The following is a 22,403-nucleotide window of genomic DNA, read 5'->3' on the forward strand; positions in this document are numbered from 1 at the left end:
CATTAATCTCGCCGAGACTCGGAAGAAGCGAATCATAATGAGGATTTCGTTATTCGTCAGCGACCTGAGCGGTCAGCAATGTTTAAAGGTCAACGAATATCAATAACAATAATAACAATAATCCGGTGTAACACCGCCGAGTGTTTGCATCAGCGGATGTTTGGCGTTGAAACGCGGCGAGGCCGAAACTTCTTACCCTGCAGTTTCCTCGTCGCGTTTACGAGAGCTCGAATTTTTACCGTGGAGCGAACGCTCCGTCTCGCTCGCGAGGCGGTCATAAACCGCCATGGGCACGTCCGCGCGACAGAAGAAGAGAGAGAGAGAGAGAGAGAGAGAGAGAGAGAGAGAGAGAGAGAGAGAGAGAGAGAGAGAGAGAGAGAATGCGCCCCCTGCGCCGTTCCGAGGCGCCGTCGGAGGCTCGGAACGATGGAATAAAATCCGACGAATAGGGAGCCGTGTTGAAAAAGTCAGATTACGCCTTTATTGTGTAACGGTAATGACGCGCGCGCGTTATGTAGAAACACTTCTCCCCCGCGAGGCGTGTTGTTATTGCCGCGATGAAAGACACACAGAGATTATTTGTTTCCGCTAGCGCGTCTCCCTCCGTGGTGTTTGTGACACGAGGAATGCAATAACGCGCGCGCGCGCGCGCTCACTGAACGGATAAGGTGAATCATCGGGGATTCGGCGCGACTCGTGACTCGCGCGATCCGATCATGAGCGGCACTTTGCCGAGAGAGAGAGAGAGAGAGAGAGGGGGGGGAGGGAGAGGGGGGTTCATTAAAGGCAGATAAGTGATCAGCAGCGCTCGCGTAGATCGTGCGGATTGACGGTACCGCGAGACGCTCCTCCCTCTCTCCTCTCTTGCTCTCCACGATCGAATCTTGGAAGACTGCCAAGTCGCGAGGCGATCGAGTGGAAGATCGGTCGCGATCGACCATCATCGGCTTTCTCTTTCCTTCGTTCGTTGACGTGAGGAGGACGAAATGCATTCAGCGACATTCATTGGATGAAGATCATATCGCGCGCGTTTCCGGCGCGGCGGCGTCTAGTTTTGCCGGATGCGCTGCTCAATTCTTTTCTCAGACATGTCGCGCGTTTCCTGAGGAGTCATCGATACGGTCCGTGGACGCGATAAAACGCGATGCCTGTTACCAGCGACGTGAAATATCGATCGGACGGCGTAAGATTCTCTCACGCGCGTAAAGCCCGTGTCACACTACGGATTGCGGATTGAAGATTGACCAATCGGAATAAAGCAAATCAAAACCGAAGTTCGTTGATTCGTCGAAATCTAATCTCCAATCTGCAATCCTTGATCTTCAATCCGTAGTGTGACACGGGCTTAAGAGCCTCTCGTCCATCCGTCAAACACCATCGAGAGCATCGCGCGCTGTACTTCGGCAGATTTCCGCAGCAATTTTTGCAATTTTTGCTGACGATATGCCGGTCTGCTTTTCTGGATCGACGCTATCCCAGTGATATATTGAGAAAACCGCATCACTAACAAAGTAAACCTATATTTGTGTGACTCGCCGATTTTCTTGAAACTTAGTACGTTCTTACAGTAATAAAATCTAATAGACACGTATTTTTTTATATTGGCAATGGTGCATTCTCAAGGGTGGAAATCACTCTTGTATTTATACCCACGAATAATTAACTCGTTGCATTTATAATAAGTTGATGGCATTAGAACTATTTAATTGAGTTTGATAAGGAAGATGATGAGAAGTTTTTATGTCGCTGAAAGCAAATCCAACATAAAAATTCAAAATGACGGATTTAATATGGCGATTTGATAAAACATTTTTATCTCTTTGCCGAATCCAGGAATAACTGACGAGGAAGTGGCGACAGTCTATTCCTATTTGTGTTTTTTATTTATTTATTTATTATTTATTTATTACATACATAAAAATTATGTTTTGTGTTTAAATTTTATATTTTACTTACATTTACGAAACAACACTATCAAAGTTCAATCGCTTGTTTATAATCAATTATTTTCTCCTCGGTTTATAAATCTGTTTAAGTATTTATGGTATAAAAGCGGATATTTACAAGAAAAACCACTTAAATTTGATAATCCTGTAGATTATTGTTTTAAAAATTGCGAAGCTATCTGTAATATAGCAGTCGTAAAGTGTGCTTGATGCACAAATTCTTTGTGTATAAAACATTATTTCCTTGCATATCATCTCTGTAAAGAATATAAAAAGTGAAAATAGGCGATGAATAAAGTGCGAGAAGTGACGTTATTGTAAAAAAAAAGTAAAAAAAAAATCAATAAAAAATATATATAAAATAAAAATATAAAAAAAATAATAAAAAAAAATGAAATGGGAATGAACTCTCGCCACCTTCTCGTTGGTTATCCCTGGATTTAGAGCAAAGAGCGAGATAAAATTGTTGTGATTTATCAGATCGCCATATTAGGTCCGCCAATTTAAATTCTATAATTTTTACATTAGATTTACCTCCAGCGACATAGAAGCTCCTTGATCTCCAAAACTCAAACATAGCTCTAATACAATGAACTTAAATGCAATGAGTTACTTATTCGCGGATAATAAATAAGGATACTTTTCATCCTTAAATGTGCATTATTGCGGACATAAAAAAATACAAGAATGTCTATTATTTTTGATTACTCTACAAGTGTACTGAGTTTCAATAAAATCGGCGAGTCACACAAAGATAAGTTTTCTTATAAGTGGATCTTTAAAAGTGAGGGAATAAGAGGGGGAGAAAGAGAGAGAGAGAGAGAGAGAGAGAGAGGGAGAGAGAAAGAGGGGGGGGAGAGAGAGAGAGAGAGAGAGAGAGAGAGAGAGAGAGAGGTAAATAAGATGTGCGCGATAAGGATTATTGACTTAATCGCGGCGGATCGTTCGATCGACGGTGGCGCGATAGCCGCGAAATAAAGAGGGAATTACGATAATGTCTGTCGAAAAACACTAGTTGACGTCAATCGCGCGATGACTTTGTTTTCTCAATCAGTCGCGCCCCCTATCCCCGTCTCTTTCTCGCTTTCGAGAGCGGAACGAACGAAAGCGCGCGTCCTCCTCGGCCTCGGCCGAAAAGCATGTCCCCCGCGTGGCGAAATTAACATTGGCGCGTTATCGGCGACGACGAAGACCGACGACGACGTCAAAGCGGACCCTGGCTTCAACTTGTCGGCCCGCCGCCTCATTAGGTTATCTCATCGTAGAAGGAAAACACTGGCCGTAGTGCGCGAAGACAGATTACCGGGTAACACAGGCCGCGTTATTTTTAGAACGCGCTCGCATCGCGCGTTGAACCTTAATAGCCGCTTTCTGTGCGACTCTCATCCGCTTTGTTATTTAAATCGAACCCGAGTCGACCGGGCGGCCGACGATCCGCGGCGCCGTTGATTTTCGGTTGGTTGACACTCGCTCTTCGGCCGATAACGGCGGACTCGCCCGATGATTATCGTGCCGCGCGCGCGAGTGTGTGTCTCGTACGAAGCACGGGCATGCCCCGCTCGCCCCTCGCGCGAGACTCGTGTTCGCCGAATCGTTAAAATCGCGGAGGCGATTTTCGCCAAGGAGGCCGCGCGCGATCGTCGTTCGAGACGCGACACACACGCGCGACGTCGCAATATATTTTTGCAGCACGTGTGCGTACGGGGAAAGCCGCGTCTAAAAATACACACCCACGGGGAAGTCCGTGAGCCCCGCCTGCACCTTGTACATCGGGGTCGCAGTGTTCTCTCGCGCCGCGTCTCTTCTCGCGCAGCAAATTGACCCATTTCGCGAGAGCGTCGTAATTCCGCGGTAAGTAGCCGGAACGCACGAGTCGAGGGCGGTTCGCTCGCGCGTCGTAAGTTGAATTCTCCCCGGGGGAGAATTCATCCAATTTTTGCCGGTGAGCGCGCGTGTCAAATCGGCTCTCTCCCTCGCCCTCTCGCTCTCGTCGGCGAGCCGAAGGAGGAGATCGCGCGCCGTGTCACCGTGTCGACGTGAGACATGAATCCGCAGACAGCCGAAATTGAACTTGCGCGCGTCACACTTGCGACATCCGACATCGGCTCTCGATCAAGAGGTTCCGTCGAGGGTAATGCCATTCTAACGCGGGAACGACGCGTGCCTTCTTGGCTGTTACAGGCCCGTAGCGCATATTTATTATTTATGAATGGATGGAGCTGCGACGGGGATCGTCGGAGGAGGACCGGTTGAGGACCTGGGAAGTCTGGAGAGATGGTGGAACAATCCGGCGATCGCGGCCTGGAGCTTCGTCCTCTTCGGCTGCTTCCTGCTCAACGCGACCCTCTTGCTCGCGTTTCTCGTACGACCAGGATTGCGCACCATCTCCAACAGGTGAGCGAATCAATCGCTTCGGCGCCACTCGATGTGTAATATGGAAGCTCTTCGCCTGAGAAAACCGTCGATTTTTGCAAGATGAGCATTGCCGTGTCACCGGTTCTCCGGCTCTCCGGCAAGAGAGACACAAAGTGACACTGCGTATTCTCAACACAGTGCTTTCCTACCGCAACACAAGGTGACGCAAGTATGCACAGTTGAAGAGCAGAATCAGCGTCTGTGTGTTGAACTCATGGCTGACAATTATTTGCAGGATATGATAAATTTCTAAATATTGGTAAATTGGTTAGCAGCGTTGCTTTTCTGTAAGCGCATATACAGGGTGTCCGGGGTCTTTTGGAAGCGAAAAATTATGAAGATTAATCAGATGAAACTGAGAAGAAAAGTCAAGTTTACCATTTTGCAAAAATCGCAATAGTTATTGATGATTGAAAATGACCACATTTAAAGGCTCCTTTAATTGATAATTTGAAAATTTGCAAAATGGTAAAGGACTTTTGTTCAGAATGACCTAATCTACAATTACATGACGGCTATTGTGTCTAGCGTAGATATTGAATTTTGAACCCTGAATTTTGAACTTGTTGCTAGGTACAATAGCCGTCATATAATTGTAGATTAGGTTGTTCTGAACAAAAAAGTCCTTTATCATTTTGTAAATAACTATGCAAATTTTCAAGTTATCAAAAGAGCCTTTATATGGTCATTTTCAATCATTAATAACTATTGTAATTTTTGTAAAATAGTACTTGACTTTCTTCTCAATTTGATCTGATTAATCTTTACCATTTTTCGTTTCCAAAAGATCCCGGATACCCTATGTATAAACTGCTTAAAACAGAAAAGGTTTCAGAACTTGAAGGGCAATTAGTATTCACAAGATGGAGGAGAAAAATTCTAATAAACATGGATCGAAAAATTGATATTGTCGGAATTATGGAATTATGGAATTGATATTGTCGGAATTATGGAATATTTGTTTGAATTAAAGCAACTGACTCGCTTTCGATGCACGGTCATACATGAAATGCATTTTTGTCATTATTTGATTAGAGTAATACGATATCATTCTTTATGATAGGAATTTTTTGGGGGGATTTTTTATCCTTTATGTTCTAATAGTACTTAAAAGTACCGTTCTATATATAAATGTTCGTATGTTTTTGAATTTTCTTTTTCTATCTTCCTGGCGATATTTATAAATATCACCAAAAGGTTATCAAATTGTTATAAAATTAATTTTCCTACTTTTTATACTAATATACCAAAGGCTGTTTAATTTTCTAAAGTTTAATAAGGAGGTAAACTAATTCAGGATATTAAGGGCTGAAACGTGGTGGGGCTACTCTCTCTTTACCGATAAATGACGTAGACAAATTACGCCAGAGAGTACAGAACCACCAGAGTAAGTACTTGCTTTAATTAAAATTAATAATTGCTTATAACTCCGATAATATCAATTTTTCGAGCCATTAGGACTTTTTTCCTCCATTTTGTGAGTACTATCTGTCCCTACAGTCCTTAACCCTTCTTTGAAAACATGCTGTATATGAGAGTGTTCCATGTTTAAGGCGGTTATGTATTCCTTGTTATTTAATTAATAAATTAAGAGGATGCTCTACCGTAAACATTGCGATATTAGTTTGCTCGATGAAGTACCGAAATATAGTTGCTTTATTGCAAGAGAAGTATATTCAGAGGATGGAAATATACTTTGTACAAAGCTATGATAAAACATGAATTATGTGTAACCGTGAAAAGCAACTTATCTCTTGCATTGAGAACCAAATGATATTCCAACAAGCAGCTGTACGCGCAGTCTGTGTCTGTTTCTGTGTCTGTGTCTCCTTGCTGTAAAGCAACCTTTATTGCACGTTTCAAATTCCTGTGGCCAAATGGGCTATCTCGATTCGATTTTCAGGAAATCGATCTTTTCCTCGAAAAATCAACTTATAGATCGATTCTTTGCTGGTTGATTTTTGTACAAATCGATTCTTTCAAACGTTCGCCCCGGTTGAACTAAACAAGACAACACTGATTCTCAATCGAAAGAACCGATTTGAAAAGGTTACAGTCTGTAAAGTAAGAGCGTGCACGGGTTAATGTGTAGAAACATTTATTTTAATGATTTTTAAGTACATGGATTTGTTGTACTTCATGAGAAGAAAAATGCTATACCATTAATAATGAGTCCAGTCACACCACCGGTTGATTGATAATTGCCTGGCATCTCCGAGACATACTTTCCACTAAGTTGACTGCGTATTCGTTCGGTAAAGACCTCCAAATGAGACGAATTTGTCGTGTCAGCTGCTTCAAAGTGCACACTCTTTTTCCTCGAAGCTTGTGCTTGAGATATGCCCACACATTTTCAGTGGGATTTGCATCTGGCGACTGCGATGGCCAATCAAGTGTGACGATGCCAGACTGCTCTTTCCACTCGGTGCAAAGCTTGCTCCGGTGTTTTGGGTCGTTGTCTTCCTGTAAGATCCAGTCCTCGTTTCTTTTTTATGAAGCATCGTTCAGCAGTCGGCAACAAACACTTCTCATAAATTTTAAGCATTAAGGTCGGGTTCCGCTTAAACAAATTCACAATTTTTTTTTCCATATTCGGCGTCACTTTGCCTATCGAGCCACGTTCTGGCAAGTCATCGACATTTTTTATCTTATATTGCTGAACCCGCTTAGCGACGAACGATTTTGACTTTCCCATGTATTTAGCAGCCACTGCATATGACATTTTTGGTCCTTTGGAGTGGAAACAAAGGAACACAGCCTCGTAGCGCGATGCGTATGCAGCACTCATGCGGCGGCGGTTAACGTGTTTCTCAGGTTGGAGTTCGACGCCAACTGAATCTTTTGTGACAAAGCATTCACGACAAAGATTTCATCTATCGGCTCACAAAAAGACTAGGACGACATTTGAAGCCAACTGCCATTTATGCCGTGCACGCTCTTACTTTACAGACTGTAATTCTCTAGAAATCGAGAGAGATCGCCCGTCACTATATCTCGAGTCTTCGCTTATGGCTTCGTTCGCGTCACCTTTCCCGCTTGCTTGATATCTTCATTCCCCGCTGATGAAACGCCAGCTTCGAATCTCACTCCACGTGCCCACAGATTGACGCTACATACAGAAAGGGAGACGGGTTTCGCAGTTGGCGCTCAATGTCGTTGCGACATTAGCATGGCGTTATCGTCGATAAGCGTCGGCGCTCGTCACTCGGACGTGAACGACGTTTATTCCTTGCGTTGTGAGAGGGTTTCGCAAATTCGTTAGCATGATGGACATGTTATCGCACGTTACGATCTCGCGCGTCATTTCCGAGCTTCCACGGAAACGTGCGCGAGTTGTGGACAGAGAAGCGAGCCTATTTCGCAGACCGATTATCGAGAGTCTCTTTTCCGAGTCCGCAGCGACGCGCCAGCGGCGCGATTCTTTAACTCGTTATTGGAGTTAACGACAGTTTCGTTATCGTTGCGCAGCTTTTCTACGGTATACAAAAGCTGCGCAACGATAACGAAGTGTCGTTAACTCCAATAATGAGTTAAAGAATCCCACCACAGATGGAAAATAAATCGTGCTAACGTTCGTGCGGCGGAGAATAGAATGAGAAAGAGAGAGAGAGGGGGGAGAGAGAGAGAGAGAGAGATGGGACAGGAGAGAGAAAGATCACTGATAAAAATAACATATCTAGACGTCGCGTTAGCTTCCACGTAATATTCGCGGGGTTTCTTCGAGATCATAAATAATTTACTGTGCGCACCGTTTATTTTACGGGCGCGTGCCGCGTGTTCGTGCCAAGTTTAATAACCCCTCGCGTGCGCATCGACAAGAAGAGAGGGCGCGCGGGAAGAAGAGAGGGCTTGTACTTTTGCCGAACGGCGAATCGCGGTGATCCATCATACATCGAAGCTTCGCCATCGCGATAAACACGTAATGACGGTAGCGCGACTTGCAATGTCATATTTGCGTCCGCCGCAAAATGTTTGCTCGAATGACGGAGTTTCCTGCTGAAATACGAACGATATGTCGAAATGCCGTTTGAAGTTGCCAGCGTTCAGTGTTCAGTCTAAATCAGTGTTCGACGTTACTTTCATTTTTCAGACGATTTTCGGGAGTTTTCTCTCACTTACTTCCCGAAAACCGCCTGAAAATTGAGAATATTAGGACAATCGGAAAGTTCCGTTCGTTTTTTTGCAAAACGTATGGCATTATTTAAGAAACAAAATGAAAAAGTACATCAATCAAAATATTGTCCATCGTTAGCGATGACTTTTTCCTATCTTTCGGTCAGCAAGCGAATTCCGTGGCGAAAGAATGACTCATCTTTGGAGGCTATTCAGTCAGAGACCCATTTTTCGACGTCTTCATAAGAATTGAAGCATTCCTCAGCAAGTGCGTGTGCCATCGACCGAAACAAATGGTAGTCGGAAGAGGCACAGTCTGGTGAATAAGCCGCATGGGGTAACACTTCCCAGCGAAGTGCTTCTAACGTTTCTTTGACAGATTTTGTGACGTGGGCCGAGCGTTGTCATGAAGCAAAATCACTTTTTTTTTTTACTGTTTGATTACTTTTTAACATCTCATAATACAGCACACCCTTCTGATTCCACCAAATATAGAGCATTCCCTTCTTACCGTGAATATTTCGCTTTGACGTCGATGTTGAGGCTTGACCGGGATCGCAAATAGTTTTTCGACGTTTGGGATTGTCAAAATAAATCCATTTTTCATCCCCAGTGATGATGCGACGTGAAAACCCCTTTCTTTGTTGCCTAGCGAGCAGAATTTCGTAGGTCGTTTTTCGCCTTTCAATGTCTCTTAGCTTCAGTTTATATGGGACCCATTTTTCTTCCTTGTAAACCTTTCCTAAGGCTTTCAAACAATCGGAAATGACAGATTGAGCGCAATTTAATGCTTCTGCAAGTTGCTTTTGCGTTTGACATGGGTCTTCGTCCACCAATGCCTGCAATTCTTCGTCTTCGAATACTCTTGGCCGTCCAGAACGCTCTTTGTTCTCTACATGAAGTCACCAATTTTAAAGCGTCGAAACCATTCTCTGCATGTTTTATCGGAAGGAGCATTATCACCATAAACTTCTACAAGCATTCGATGAGCTTCAGCTGCAGTTTTCTTCCAATTGAAGCAAAAGATTAACACTTCGCGCAAATGACGCTTATTTGGTTCAAATTTCGACATTTTCGATGCAGTGAAAAACAATGTTATTGATGTAAACGTATACTTTTATGTACTGAATGTTATTGACAGATGTCAAAACAAACTATTAAGCTTCGTTTCGACATTACAGGTTAACGACAGTTCTAGCTATAGCTACTTGCCGCTAGATGGACGGAACTTTCCGATTTACCTAATATATTATAAAATTATTATCCATGGTATCGAGCTTCGCATAGTGATACATAATGAATATATACGTACAGATATGTAAAAAATATATAATTTTAATAATATTTTTTTTAATTTAAAAATTCCGGATTATTCCAGAATTCACCTGAATTAATTACATCATTTTCATCAATCATTATTAATTAGAATCACTTTTTCTCGCATCCCCGGTTGAGAACCTCTGCTCTAGAGGATACACACTTTCATAATCTCGAAGTGCGAAAATTTGTTGAAGATTGGATCCAACTCCAAAGAAGAATCTTTTATCGTCACGGAATCCACCTCTTGCCAGAAAAATGGGAAAATGTTGCAGAAAACAAAGGAAAATATTTTGATTATTTTCGTTCATTATCTTGTTTAAGAAAATCAGTTTTTCTTGTTTAAGAAAATCAGTTGTTTGTTTAAGAAAATCAGAAAAGAAATTCTCAAAACTAAATCAAAACTAACTCTTAATAATTCCGAACATTGGTCTAAATAATCGGGATTTCTGCTGAATCTGAAGAGATGATTCTGGTACGCTCAATCGAATTTTCTGCACCGCTCACTCTCAGAAAATTCCACGGAACACTTTTCTCCACGAGAGCGATTTTGTTCCGGCGGCGCGCGCTGGTCGGGAACAAAAGTCAGACGCACGGTAAACATCGCGCAAGTCTTCGCGATTAATCGGGCTTTTCGCGCGCGTCGCGTTTAAAGCACAGCCGGCATTTTGCGTCCGTTCCGACGGTCGCGCGTATCTTCGGTGTAGCAGGAAAATTATTTTCGTTCGTGCGACGTTCTCTCCCGCACGTCCTACGTGTCCTTCCGCGCGGACTACGTGGACGCGTATTTTCCATCATGCTCATAAATAAAATCGGAGGTACCGTCTCGGTAGACTGCGTCTCTCTCTGTTTCTCCTTCCCGTTCTCTCTTCGTCCCACCCCTTCCCCCCTTCTCCTTTTCTCTCGCTCTCACGTGGGACACTGCCAGCCTAAATATCCCACTTTATGACCATGTCGCGTCGTTATAGTGGGCGCGCACGCAACGTAATGCGGAAAGACGAAGGTAGCTGCATCCTCGCGTAAGTTTTCCTTGGAAATTCACTTTCGTCACGCTAGAATGACCCGCGACTTATTTATAGTCGATATAAAAATAGTCACGCATGAAAAAAGCCGATAGAAATGACTGACGTGCTGCCGACTCGTTCACGACACACACACACACACACACGCACACACACACACACACACACATCTTTGTTTACTGTGAAAATAAAATCTACCACATATTGGACCCTGTCCATCGCGAGAGCTGTTTCGCGAACTGTTTAGTTTTCCCTCCCTCTGCCTGGCGCGTAGCAACCTAACCTTTCGTACTTCCCGAAAATCGACCGGTCGGTCGGTCGGTCGGTCTGACGATCGATAAATAATCGATAAGTACAATCGCCGGCTCGCGCTTATGCACGGTTGCCGTCGATCGAAATTTGATCGGCGGGACTCGAGTAACCGACTTCTACGGAAGCAAACGTTTCGCGATGGATGTTAGCGAGCGGGTATTAATAGTCTCCGCCACGCGACGGCTGGATCCATCATTGTTATTGCGTAGATATCCACCTGCTGAGAGCCGGGCAATCGGCAGCGAGCGCTCGTCTCCGCCGATTCCTGGCAGCCGCTGCAGCCTACAGGTGTAATAATAAATCTTCGTATTTCGAGAGCGCCCCCCTCCCCCCTCTTGCTCGCCGCGTTAACAGCGTTAGAAAGTGTTACGGCTCGGTCTGCCGCTGCAAAAAGGTGGAAATCAATCTGTCATCGGGCGTCTGACATTTTACACGAGATCGCCGATGTCTCGGGCTAAACTTAGATGAAACGCGGAGGACCGCGCGGGCGCGCCCCTCCTCCCTCTCTCCCCGTGCCTGTGGCGCTCTCGTGAGCGAGTCGGCCCGTCAATCATCCCGTTGACAGCGGAAACAAGCGGAACGAAACACACCGCGGGATTCGTAAGTGTCCGGCCGTGTTCCGACTGATAAATTCGTTACATCCACGAGAAATCGCGAGGGTAGTCCGCATAGGCGACGCCAAAACTATTCATGCGGGTGGGCCATAGTGGGCCTGGAAACTTGGACAGAATAGGACAGCATAATTATGCTAAAATTGTCGAAAAGTTTAGGATGGGCCAAAGGGTGGGCCAGCGTATTTTTAGGCGAGCCAAGGCCCACCCTTTGCGCCGCTACTGGTAGTCCGGGAGAGAAGAGCGAAATTGCCTCACGATGAGGTTCACGAGGTTTGTTGATTCGGCGAAGTAACTGCGAGGCTCGCGATTGATGCTCGCCATGCCGCGAGAGAAGCGCATCGATACGCTATGAATGTAATCCACATATGCAAGCTAATAACTTTATCGCCTCTCCGGCTGCTGCTGCTATTTTTGTCTCCTTGCCTCTGTGTGTGCTTGCGTGTGCAATTATCTTTATTGTATCCTGCGATCGACGGAGAAACGCGTCTCTACTCCGCTGCCTGCTCCGTGCAGTCTCTAAAAGCGATAGCGGAAATACTGCCACTCGAAAATGGGCTAACTGTTTCACTGCCGAGATTAAAGTAGATTCTGACTTGGTAATGGAGCGGATGTCTCGAGTGAATATATTGCTGTACCGGTCGAGTACATCAGATTCATCTCAGTAGTAGATCAGAGTAGATCAGATCAGTCTTCAACTTTGAGTAAGGATATTCACCCGGCGATTCACTCCGCATCACTGTGGGCCAGGAGAAAATGGCGGTGAAACTGGCAAAAATTCATATTTCGTTAAACACGTATAAATATCTAACAATGACATGTTTATATAAGGTTTTCGACATCGCTGATTCCATTTCTGATGTCAAAATTTAGAAATTTAAAATGGTGGGTTCAATATGGCGGATAAAAATGCTAAAAGTGATCCGATTATGCTGAAATTTGGTATTACTAGGTTTTCGGAGCCGCTGATTTCGCATCTGTACTGAAAATTTAGAAATTTAAAATGGCAGATCCAATATGGCGAACGAAACATGCTAAAGATGCTCTGATTGTGCATGGGAAAGAAATTTCAGTTAGTACAATCGAATAGGAACCAAATTGAAAAAATGAAAATTTGATAACGAAAAACATTTCTATTATTACAACCGAAAATATTCGTCTGAACATTCAGTGACATTAAAGCTCAGTTGCGGTAACTAAAGAACTAACAATTAAACCTTGTACAAGAGTCTTTCTTACAACCTCTTTTGTTCAAACAATCGAGTTTCTGTCGAGGTCTCCAAACAATTAAACATTTAGTTACACTAATGGAATTTTTTCCGTGTAAGATAAATATAGTAAAACAAAAATTTTTTTGCTGTTATATTCATTTCATAAAGTTGATGGTTTTTCAGTTAAAAAAATTATCGAATTTGATATATTTTCCATTGTTTAAACATGAATAACTACTAATATTGTATATTAATTTTTAATACTTTCTTATTAAACATACTAGTTAAATCAATTAAATAAATAATGCCATCAGAAGCATGTAAATTTTGAGCCAACATAAATAAATGCTTCAACGTGTCACGCGTAAAGAATGATGAATGGGGCCAATTCTTTGCGCGCGCGCTCTGTGATATATTTACACTTTTCTGTGAATTAGCCAAAAAAACGCAAAAAGCGCAGACTCAGTTTCAAGTTTACACTGAGAGGAATACAGTGATACCTCATTTTTATAATTTAAATGCGGTAAGTCGCGGTAAGACGTTTCGGATGAGTGAGCGGAATTGGAAAACAGAAAGTAACGCATATAAAATCGCTTGCAGGTATGCATTTTATGAATTTTTGAGCTTTCTGTGCTGCTGTTATAATAGATATACACAATGAGATGAAGAAATTATCGATGTATAATTTAATTCTTTAATATACATTGAAATTTTCAAAAAGTTGCAGGATAATTGTTAGTCATTCTCAAACGCATTTTCTCAATTTTAAAGACTTACCAATGGAAGACTAATAGATAAATCGACTTGAAATTTTCACAAACAATACTTTAACTTATATACTTGATACCAGTATACTTTATTAGACGAAAATCTGAAACTGACTTTTGGCCAGTTTTCCGGGCCTGCTGGCTCACAGTGCGCACGAATGAGAAAGCAGCCGAACTCGAGTGACTCGCTGGCCACTCTGAAAAGTGTGCGAATCGAGAATCCTCTCTGTGTCGAGTCGAATAGTTGGACCTAACTCTTAATTAACAACATAATTGAAAACGTGGCCTACAACACGTTCCGAGCCATAATTATTAATATTAGAACTTCGCTACCCTGTTCTAATTATTTCAGTTTCAATTGATTCTTTCCAAGAGTTGCGAAAAACACAGTATTAACTATAATAAGAGTCGATGCTGCTACTTGCCGGGCTTGGAATATCAGGTGACGGAAAAAGCTCTGTCGCTTCTTGAGATGTAAATAAAAATACTTGTACTTTTTTTATTTAAAATGACTTAAATTATTTTATTTAAATGATTGTTTCATTACTTACTTATACTTGAAATTCTTTAGCAAGTGTTTGACGCGTCAAATTTGAATTCGTTTCAATTATTGTCCTTTCATCATTATTTAAATTTGATTGTCTTCCTGACCTGGCTTCGTCTTCTAAGGATTCATCTCGCGAAGCAAATTTTTTAGCTCTTTAACACCCGACTCTTTTATAAATGTTTTAAGAATAAAATTTGAATTTTTTCGAACTGAGACTATAAATAGTGATAATAAAAAAAAATATCAGAATTTTATATTGGCTTTTTTTGTTCGTTTTTTTGTTTATCGGTAAATATGACTTGGATCCTGAAAGCATATACGAAATAATCTGTACAGAGAAAAATGAAGGGTAATCTATACGACATAACTCTGATAGTCAATTTGACATTTCCGAACTGAAACTTTACTATATTTGTGAGTGAAGTTTATCATGAATGATAAAAGCGTCAAGCTCTGAACTATTTCAGAAGAATATTTTATAGATCACCATTTAGATAGTCAATCGTCCCTTCATTTTTCGCCGCATAAAAAACTGTAAATCACCAGATTTCACAAAAATAGGTTGATTTCTTGATTTTCGTATCCACCATATTGAATTCGCCATTTTGAATTTCTGTATTCTTTTAATTTCACATTTTGCATCTGAGAAAGCTTCCAAATGTATAAAATTATAACAACCATACCAGTCTATTCATTTATAATGCACTTCTAGATGTCAATAACAATGCTAACTATGCCTACTTGGAATTTGACAAAACATGTTATCATTAAAACTGAGCTAAAAACAGACTAAACCGAATCTACATACAATCTATATATCACTTTTTAGAAGAAGAATTCACCTTTACAGTGGTGCAAAAAAAAACAAAAATATCTCCTTTTTTGACTAAGTTATGGATTCTTAAATGCGTTTCTGGTAACTGTAGTTACCAGTAGGCGTTAAAGGGTTAAACCAGTAGTAGTCTGAGTAGTTTCTGATGTTACTGCATCTTCTCCAAATGCGGTACAAATCTCTCTAGAAGCCTCGGGGGCGTTAGTTTCAAGTTTGAGTTCGTAAAATAAACAACACTATGTGGCACATACATTTTGAAGGGTTGAAATATCACTTTGAAATTGAAATCACTTTAAACTGATGTTAACGGCTTGAAACACTATGAATGAACAAAAATATAAAATTTATTATTCGGTTAACAAACAACAGAAATAATGAGTTATTATGCTAGACATTTAAAAAAAGGATTCAGGACCTTAAGGGTAGATAGTACTCACAAAATGAAGGAGAAAAGTTCTAATAAAACAGTCCTAATAAAAGTCCTAGTAACCTCGGTCGAAACATTAATATTGTCGGACTTATGGATAATTATTCATTTTATAACTAAAGCAAGTTATTAGGAGTACAAATAAGTTTCCGCCGTTTTCTATCAAAAATTAGGAATTTATTGTGAAAGAATGGTACATTACGTTTTATTCAAAGTATTGGTCATCACTGGGTCATCACTAGTCATTATTTTTTCCCATCTTTCTGGCAGCATTTGGATACCACGTCGGAAGAACTGTTCATCTTTTGAGGCTATCCACGAATCGACCCAATTTTTAGTATCTTCATATGATGTAAAGCGCTGCTTAGACAGGCCATGTGCCATCGACCGGAACAAGTGATAATCGGAAGGGGCAATGTCTGGTGAATACGGCGGGTGGGGTAGGACTTCCCAATTAAGTGTTTCCAAATAGGTTTTGACCGGTTTTGCAACATGTGGCCGAGCGTTGTCATGTAGGAGAATAATTTTGTCGTGTCTGGAGTAGTAATGGGCGCGTTTTTCCTTGAGCGCTTGCCTCAATCTCATTATTTGTGTTCGGTAGAGAGCTCCAGTAATGGTTTCGCTCGGTTTGAGCAACTCATAATACACGACACCAAGCTGATCCCACCAAATATACAGCATAAGTTTTTTTCCATGAATATTCGATTTGGCTGTCGATGTTGAAGCATGGCCAGGTGGTCCCCATGATTTTCTCTTCTTTGGGTTATCGTAGTGGATCCATTTTTCATTACCAGTGACTATACGATGCAAAAAACCCTTTCTTTTATGCCTGGCAAGTAGCATTTCACACGTGCAAAATCGGCGTTCAACGTCTTTCGGCTTCAGTTCATATGGAACCCAATTTCCTTGTTTTTTAATCATTCCCAACGATTTTAAACGATATGAAATTGCTTGTTGAGTCACTTCTAATGTAAGTGCAGGTTCTTCTTGCGTTTGTCACGAATCTTCCTCCAATAATGCTTCCAATTCCGTGTCTTCGTACACTTTCGGCCTTCCATTACGTTCTTTGTTTTCTACGTCAAACTCACCGTTTTTAAACTTTTGAAACCACTCACGACAACTTCTCTCACTTAAAGCGGTCTCACCATATGTTTCTACAAGCAATCGATACGCCTCAGCTGCAGATTTCTTCAAATTAAAGAAGTAAATCAAGAGTTCCCGCAAATGACGCTTATTCGACACAAAACTTGACATTTTCGCACGAAAAAAATTATGTGATGCTGATACGGAGTCACTAATACTTCAAGGTTATGTTGTTACCAGATGTCCAAACTTATGATATTACGTTTTACATCTGACAATTTCAACATAACCTTCTGGTGGGGTCATCTTTTGTCAAACGGCGGAAACTTATTTGTAGTCCTAATATTTACAGGCTTCTGATGTATATTTACACGGCTGTGTATATGAAACACATTTCTGCAATTTTTTGATTAGAGCAATACGATATCATTCTTATCGAACTATGGAAATTTTATGACAGGGATTTTTTTAGGGATTCTTTTTACCCTTTATATTCTGACGATACTTAAAAGTACCGCTCTATATAAACGTTCATATGTTTCTGAACTTTCTTTTTCTGTCCCTTATCCTAATTTATAATAATTCATCACCTTAAAGTGAAAATTAAATTGTTATAAAATTAATTTTTCTACCGTTTATATTAATATGCCAAAAGCTACTATTTAATTCTCTAAAGTTTAATAAAAAGGTATGCTAATTCAGCTTAAAGGATTAAAGCATGGGGGGATACTTTCTCTCTCATGGTATTGTAATATGATGTTATTCTTATTGTACTATGAAGACTTTGCGATAGCTCTGTATAATTGTTCATTGTTCACGAATATATGTAGCTAACAATTGCTTGGGATGAAACGTGTATATAAATACGAAGTAACTAGATATTTGTTTACATTCGCAAGAGCGAAGAGACTTTTCAGGGGTTCATTTAAAGCATGGTACCGCTTTTCACCGGTAAATGAAATAGATAAATTACATCAGAGAGTGCAAAAGTACCAAAACAATATTAATTTTTCGATATTCGAATATTAATTTTCCGTATTTATCAGGACTTTTCCCTCCATTTTGTGAGTATCATCTGTCCTTGAGGTCCTGAGCTCTTTTTTAACACCTGTATACAGGGTGTCCCATTTTAATGTCCCACCCCAGATAACTTTTCAGTATAGAAGTTTCAAGGAAAATGATCTAAATAAAAGTTGTAGGGATTTAAGTGAGCTACCTTATGATGACCTTGACTTTGTCCTCTATTTTCAAGATTATTTGAAGGTCAACTTGCGTTTTTTAAATGGGAACTCTTATTTTTATTACATTGCTTTTTTCTATTAGTTAATTTGAATAACTTTTGTCTAAAACATTTTTTTTATTTGTCTAATATTTGTTGAGATATTTAAGAAAAACTTGATAACTTTTTCAATATTTAACTTACGATATTTCGCTAATTATTTGTCGGAAGAAAAAGTGGTACTAGACTTTCTTGCTTTATTTAGTCTCAAGAATATATTGTTACGATAGCGCCATAACTTTTGTTAACTTACTGATTTTTGGAAATTTCAAAATCATCAAATTAACAAAAATCAGGGTGCTATTGTAACAATATATTCTTGAGACTAAATAAGGCAAGAAAGTCTAGTACCTTTTTCTTCCGACAAATAATTAGCGAGATATCGTAAGTTAAATATTGAAAAAGTTATCAAGTTTTTCTCAAATATCTAAAAAAATATTAGACAAATAAAAAAGTGTTTTAGACAAAAGTTGTTCAAATTAACTAGTAGAAAAAAAACAGTATAATAAGAAATAAGGATTCCCATTTAAAAAACGCAAGTTGACTTTCAAATGACCTTGAAAATAGAGGTCAAGGTCAAGATCAAAGTCATCATAAGGTAGCTCACTTAAATCCCTACAATTTTTATTCAGATTATTTTTCTCGAAACTTCAATACTGAAGAGTTATTTGAGGTAGGACATTAAAATGGGACACCCTTTATAAACGATTATTCAAATTGACTCACGCGCGAGCGGATTTTTTTGGTTACGTGACATATCTTCTGCTCAAAAAGTACTCAAAATCGGGCAATAAAACACAAAATATTCAATTATTCAAGTAAATTTATTTTGTCGCCTTCAAAATAATTCCCATTCTGTACAACACACGTATATCAATACTTAATTCAATCTTCAAAACGCTTTTCGTGAGCCGATTTTGGTATGGCCCTGAGTTCCTTCAGCGAATTCTCTTTTACTGCCTCAATCGTCTCAAAACGCTTACCAACCGAACGAAACCGTATTTTAAGTTTTGGGAAAAGAAAAAAGTCACAGGATACTATATCTGGCGAGTACGGTGCTTGCGGAATGATGTTAATCGAGTGTTTGGCCAAATAGTCACGTACGAGAAGCGATGTGTGCGATAGTGTATTATCGTGATGCAAAGTTCACGAGTTGTCTTCGGTCAAAATGGCATGGACAGAGCCATTTGATATGTTAAGTTTGGCAGCAATCCTTTTTTTTACTTACACGGCGATTTCCAAACATTAATTTCTTCACTTTTTTAACATTTTCGTCGGTATTTGAAGTGGATCGGCGACCAGAAGCCTTCGACGGCCATACGACCCTCTTTGAACAATTTACACCACTCATACGCCTATATTTTTGAAATACATTATCCCCGTATGCTTTTTGTAATATTTTCAACGCGTCAGCACAAGAAATTTCGTTGAAAACACGAAATTTAAGGCAAACTCTTTGCTCCACAATATTCGTCATCATAAAAATCACAGATGATATTTGAAGTCGACTGACATCAGTGTTGCTACATGAAAAAATTAAAGATCCCCACAATTTATCTCTAATTAAGCAAAAAATCTCTCAATTTTTTAAATTTGATTCTAATGCCTTTAAATCTTAACGTATATAGACATGAAGGAGGAATTGCTTATCCCTCCTGTAATACAAAAGATGAAGCAAACATCTGCGCGAGAGGGAATAATATAGATTTCTACTTGTTATCTGTGCGCATGCGTTTCTATGACCACGCATCTTAGCCGCGTATTTCTGATTGGCTGGTCCAGTGAAAAGAATCTGATAAAAAAGATGATCAGAAATTGGGGTTTCCATTTAAGAAAAGTAATGATCAGTGAATATCTTTAAAGTGACAGTGATTGAATATCAAACTCATCTTTATCTGCATAAGCTTTTAATTACCTCCATTCTTGGTCAGTTGTAGTCGCTTTCTTTTATTAATAACGGAAAATGAGGATATACGTATGTTGAGAGAAAAGTTTTTTCTCTGATAACTTTAGGATTCATAAAATTTAAAGTTGCAAGGGATTTAAGTTTCTGCAAAGGAAGTTGCTGATAAATTTGATTGGCACTTTCAACAAAAAGAAATAAACAATCCAATCGAAATATTCCTAACCCTTTACACTCGGATGTCCCTTCTGAGGGGACATCGTAAGTTTAGTAAACTACTCGGATGTCCTCTCAGGGGACATAAAGATTTATTAGTGATTATACAGGATAAACTTATGCGAGCGCAAAGTTTTCAAAAATATATATTTTCTTTGTGATATATCACTTGATATGGTGCCATTTGAGAAGATAATAATTGTACCTTAAGAGAAAGAGACTTTCAAAGCTGAAAGCAGATGGTATTGAAGTATCTAGCGGCATAGATCATTATCTGCACTAAGTCAGAAAAGTAAAATTGGAAAAGTAATATTCTTTTAATAAATTTCATTTTGTGATTTCAGTAATTCACAGTTAGAAATTTCTGACCCATTTATTTAGTTTACAGAACAATGGCAATGCATACGGTGACCGTTTCATATGTTACCAGACGTTAGAAAAATATAAAATATAAAATTTTGATTTTTTGTCATAAATGTGTTCCTCAATGTCTAAAAATTTATATAAACCAAATATCATTACAATAAATTACAATCAATTACTTGGTTTCAAAACTACGCCATTTAATATGATACCTATTTATTTAATATGATTCCTATTTGCATATTTTCCTAAAAAGCCGCCGAACTGGCAACCCGCGAGGGCTCCGAGTGCAAAGGGTTAAACATGTTTTAAACATTCGATAATTTTAAACATATGTTTTTTTAAACATGTTTCTTTAAGTGTTTAATATAGATTTTGGATATGAAGTTGTTGATAATATGAATTTGATCTTTTCACAAAATGTTTTTCTTATATTTTTGCATATTACAATATTACACACAAATATATACATTATTGCATAATTAAGAAATAATTATTACATATAGTACACGTACATATTATATGTACAGGGTGTCCTATTTTAAATGAGCCAGGCAAAAACCTCAAAAAATATGAAAGATACTAAGAAACGTGTTAGACTAAAGTTGTATGTTTCAAAGGGAACATAAAACAACTATATCATTTTGTTTACAGATAGCGCTACTTTCGAGATATTCACTGATCATTACTTTCTTTGAACGAAAATCCCAATTTCTTATTTAATATATTATCCTTTTCTACTACTTAATTTGAACAACTTTTATCTGAAACATTTTTTCATTTGCCTAATATCTTTTGTGATTTTGTCTGGCTCATTTAAAATAGGACACCTTGTATTTACTTAATAATTCACATTTTGTTTATATATATTTCGTAGTTTATTTGAATGAAATGATTTAAACGTTTTTTTCGATGCAATTCAGAACTTAGTCGATAGTTCAATTAAACAAATTATCTTTTATAAATTTCTAGAGATAAAGTTTTCTTATTAAACCATTGACTAAATTCCAAATTGCATATAAAAAGTTAAGTTCAAACCGTACTAAAAATCAAACGCACGTATGTTTAAGACATGTTTAGAACATGTTTCTCATGTTTTAAACATGTTTTCTCCTTGTGTAAAATATTTCCTTGTTTAAGCATGTTTAAAACATAAAAGACCGTTTTAACACGTTGACTGCCGCACGTGTTTGCAACGAAATCTCCGTCAGGCCACGCGCGCCGCTGTACGACGCGTGCGCTGCTGTCTCATTTTTGTTCATTTGTTACTATCGATACATTCCTAAAGTCTTCACTTGTCTCACCTCGCTACTCTGCATGAACAGTTCGAATCTTTGCCGAGTACCGAGTGGTATAACTTAAAATCTCTGTCCTAATTTGTTTCAATATTGAGAAGAAAAATAGAAAAGTTAGTTCTTAGTGAGTCATATAGCAGTGAAGAAGAAACCTGTTACGATATTCATACAAATTCGGATAGCAGCGATGAGGAAGAGATCAGATTGCCCAGAAAGAGAAATATAAATAGAATTACATCGTCAGATTCTGATTCGGATACTGATAAATGCAATCTTAGTGATAGTGAATGTAATGAAGATACTATTGACGAGATTTTACGAGAATTAGTCTTGGAAGAAGAAAGAAATGTTGATGATACCGAGGAAAGTACAATTCAACTTAGTGAAAGAAAACAATAACTTTTTGTCCAAAATGTCCTGACCAACCTCAGCTTTGCATAGAATGCTTTAATGTTTTACACTCCAAATAATTTTTTTAATAAACCATTTTTATAATAATTCAATAGTTTTATTACATCCTGTGGAATATCTGTCCAAATATTTTCGAAGATCCTTTGTAAGTAGTCAAATAAGCGTCACCCGAATACGGCCGAAGACGCGGCCCGATGAGAACTTTTGCTGTCACCCGAATACGGGTGACGCGGCGGTCAACGTGTTAAACGAAAACCTGATGTTTTGTTTTCCTTTCATTTTAAATGTCTTTTGTCTTAATATTTTTTTATCAACCCTGCCCAGGACGCCGAG

At 39.4% G+C, this 22,403-nt stretch overlaps 1 protein-coding gene across 2 annotated transcripts in view; it reads left to right on the forward strand.

Annotated features, from left to right (window-relative positions):
• Positions 1 to 22,403, forward strand: part of LOC105184910 (uncharacterized) — a 63,309-nt gene that overhangs the window by 37,429 nt on the left and 3,477 nt on the right. For both annotated transcript variants that reach the window (XM_019842172.2, XM_025307995.1), the window contains exon 3: positions 4,128 to 4,340. In XM_019842172.2, coding sequence (XP_019697731.2) covers positions 4,156 to 4,340 — 185 coding nt within the window. In that variant the 5' untranslated portion in view covers positions 4,128 to 4,155. The remainder of the gene's footprint in view (positions 1 to 4,127; positions 4,341 to 22,403) is intronic.

The sequence above is a fragment of the Harpegnathos saltator genome, unplaced genomic scaffold, assembly GCF_003227715.2.
Source record: "Harpegnathos saltator strain DR-91 unplaced genomic scaffold, Hsal_v8.6 scaffold133, whole genome shotgun sequence".
NCBI lineage: Eukaryota > Metazoa > Arthropoda > Insecta > Hymenoptera > Formicidae > Harpegnathos > Harpegnathos saltator.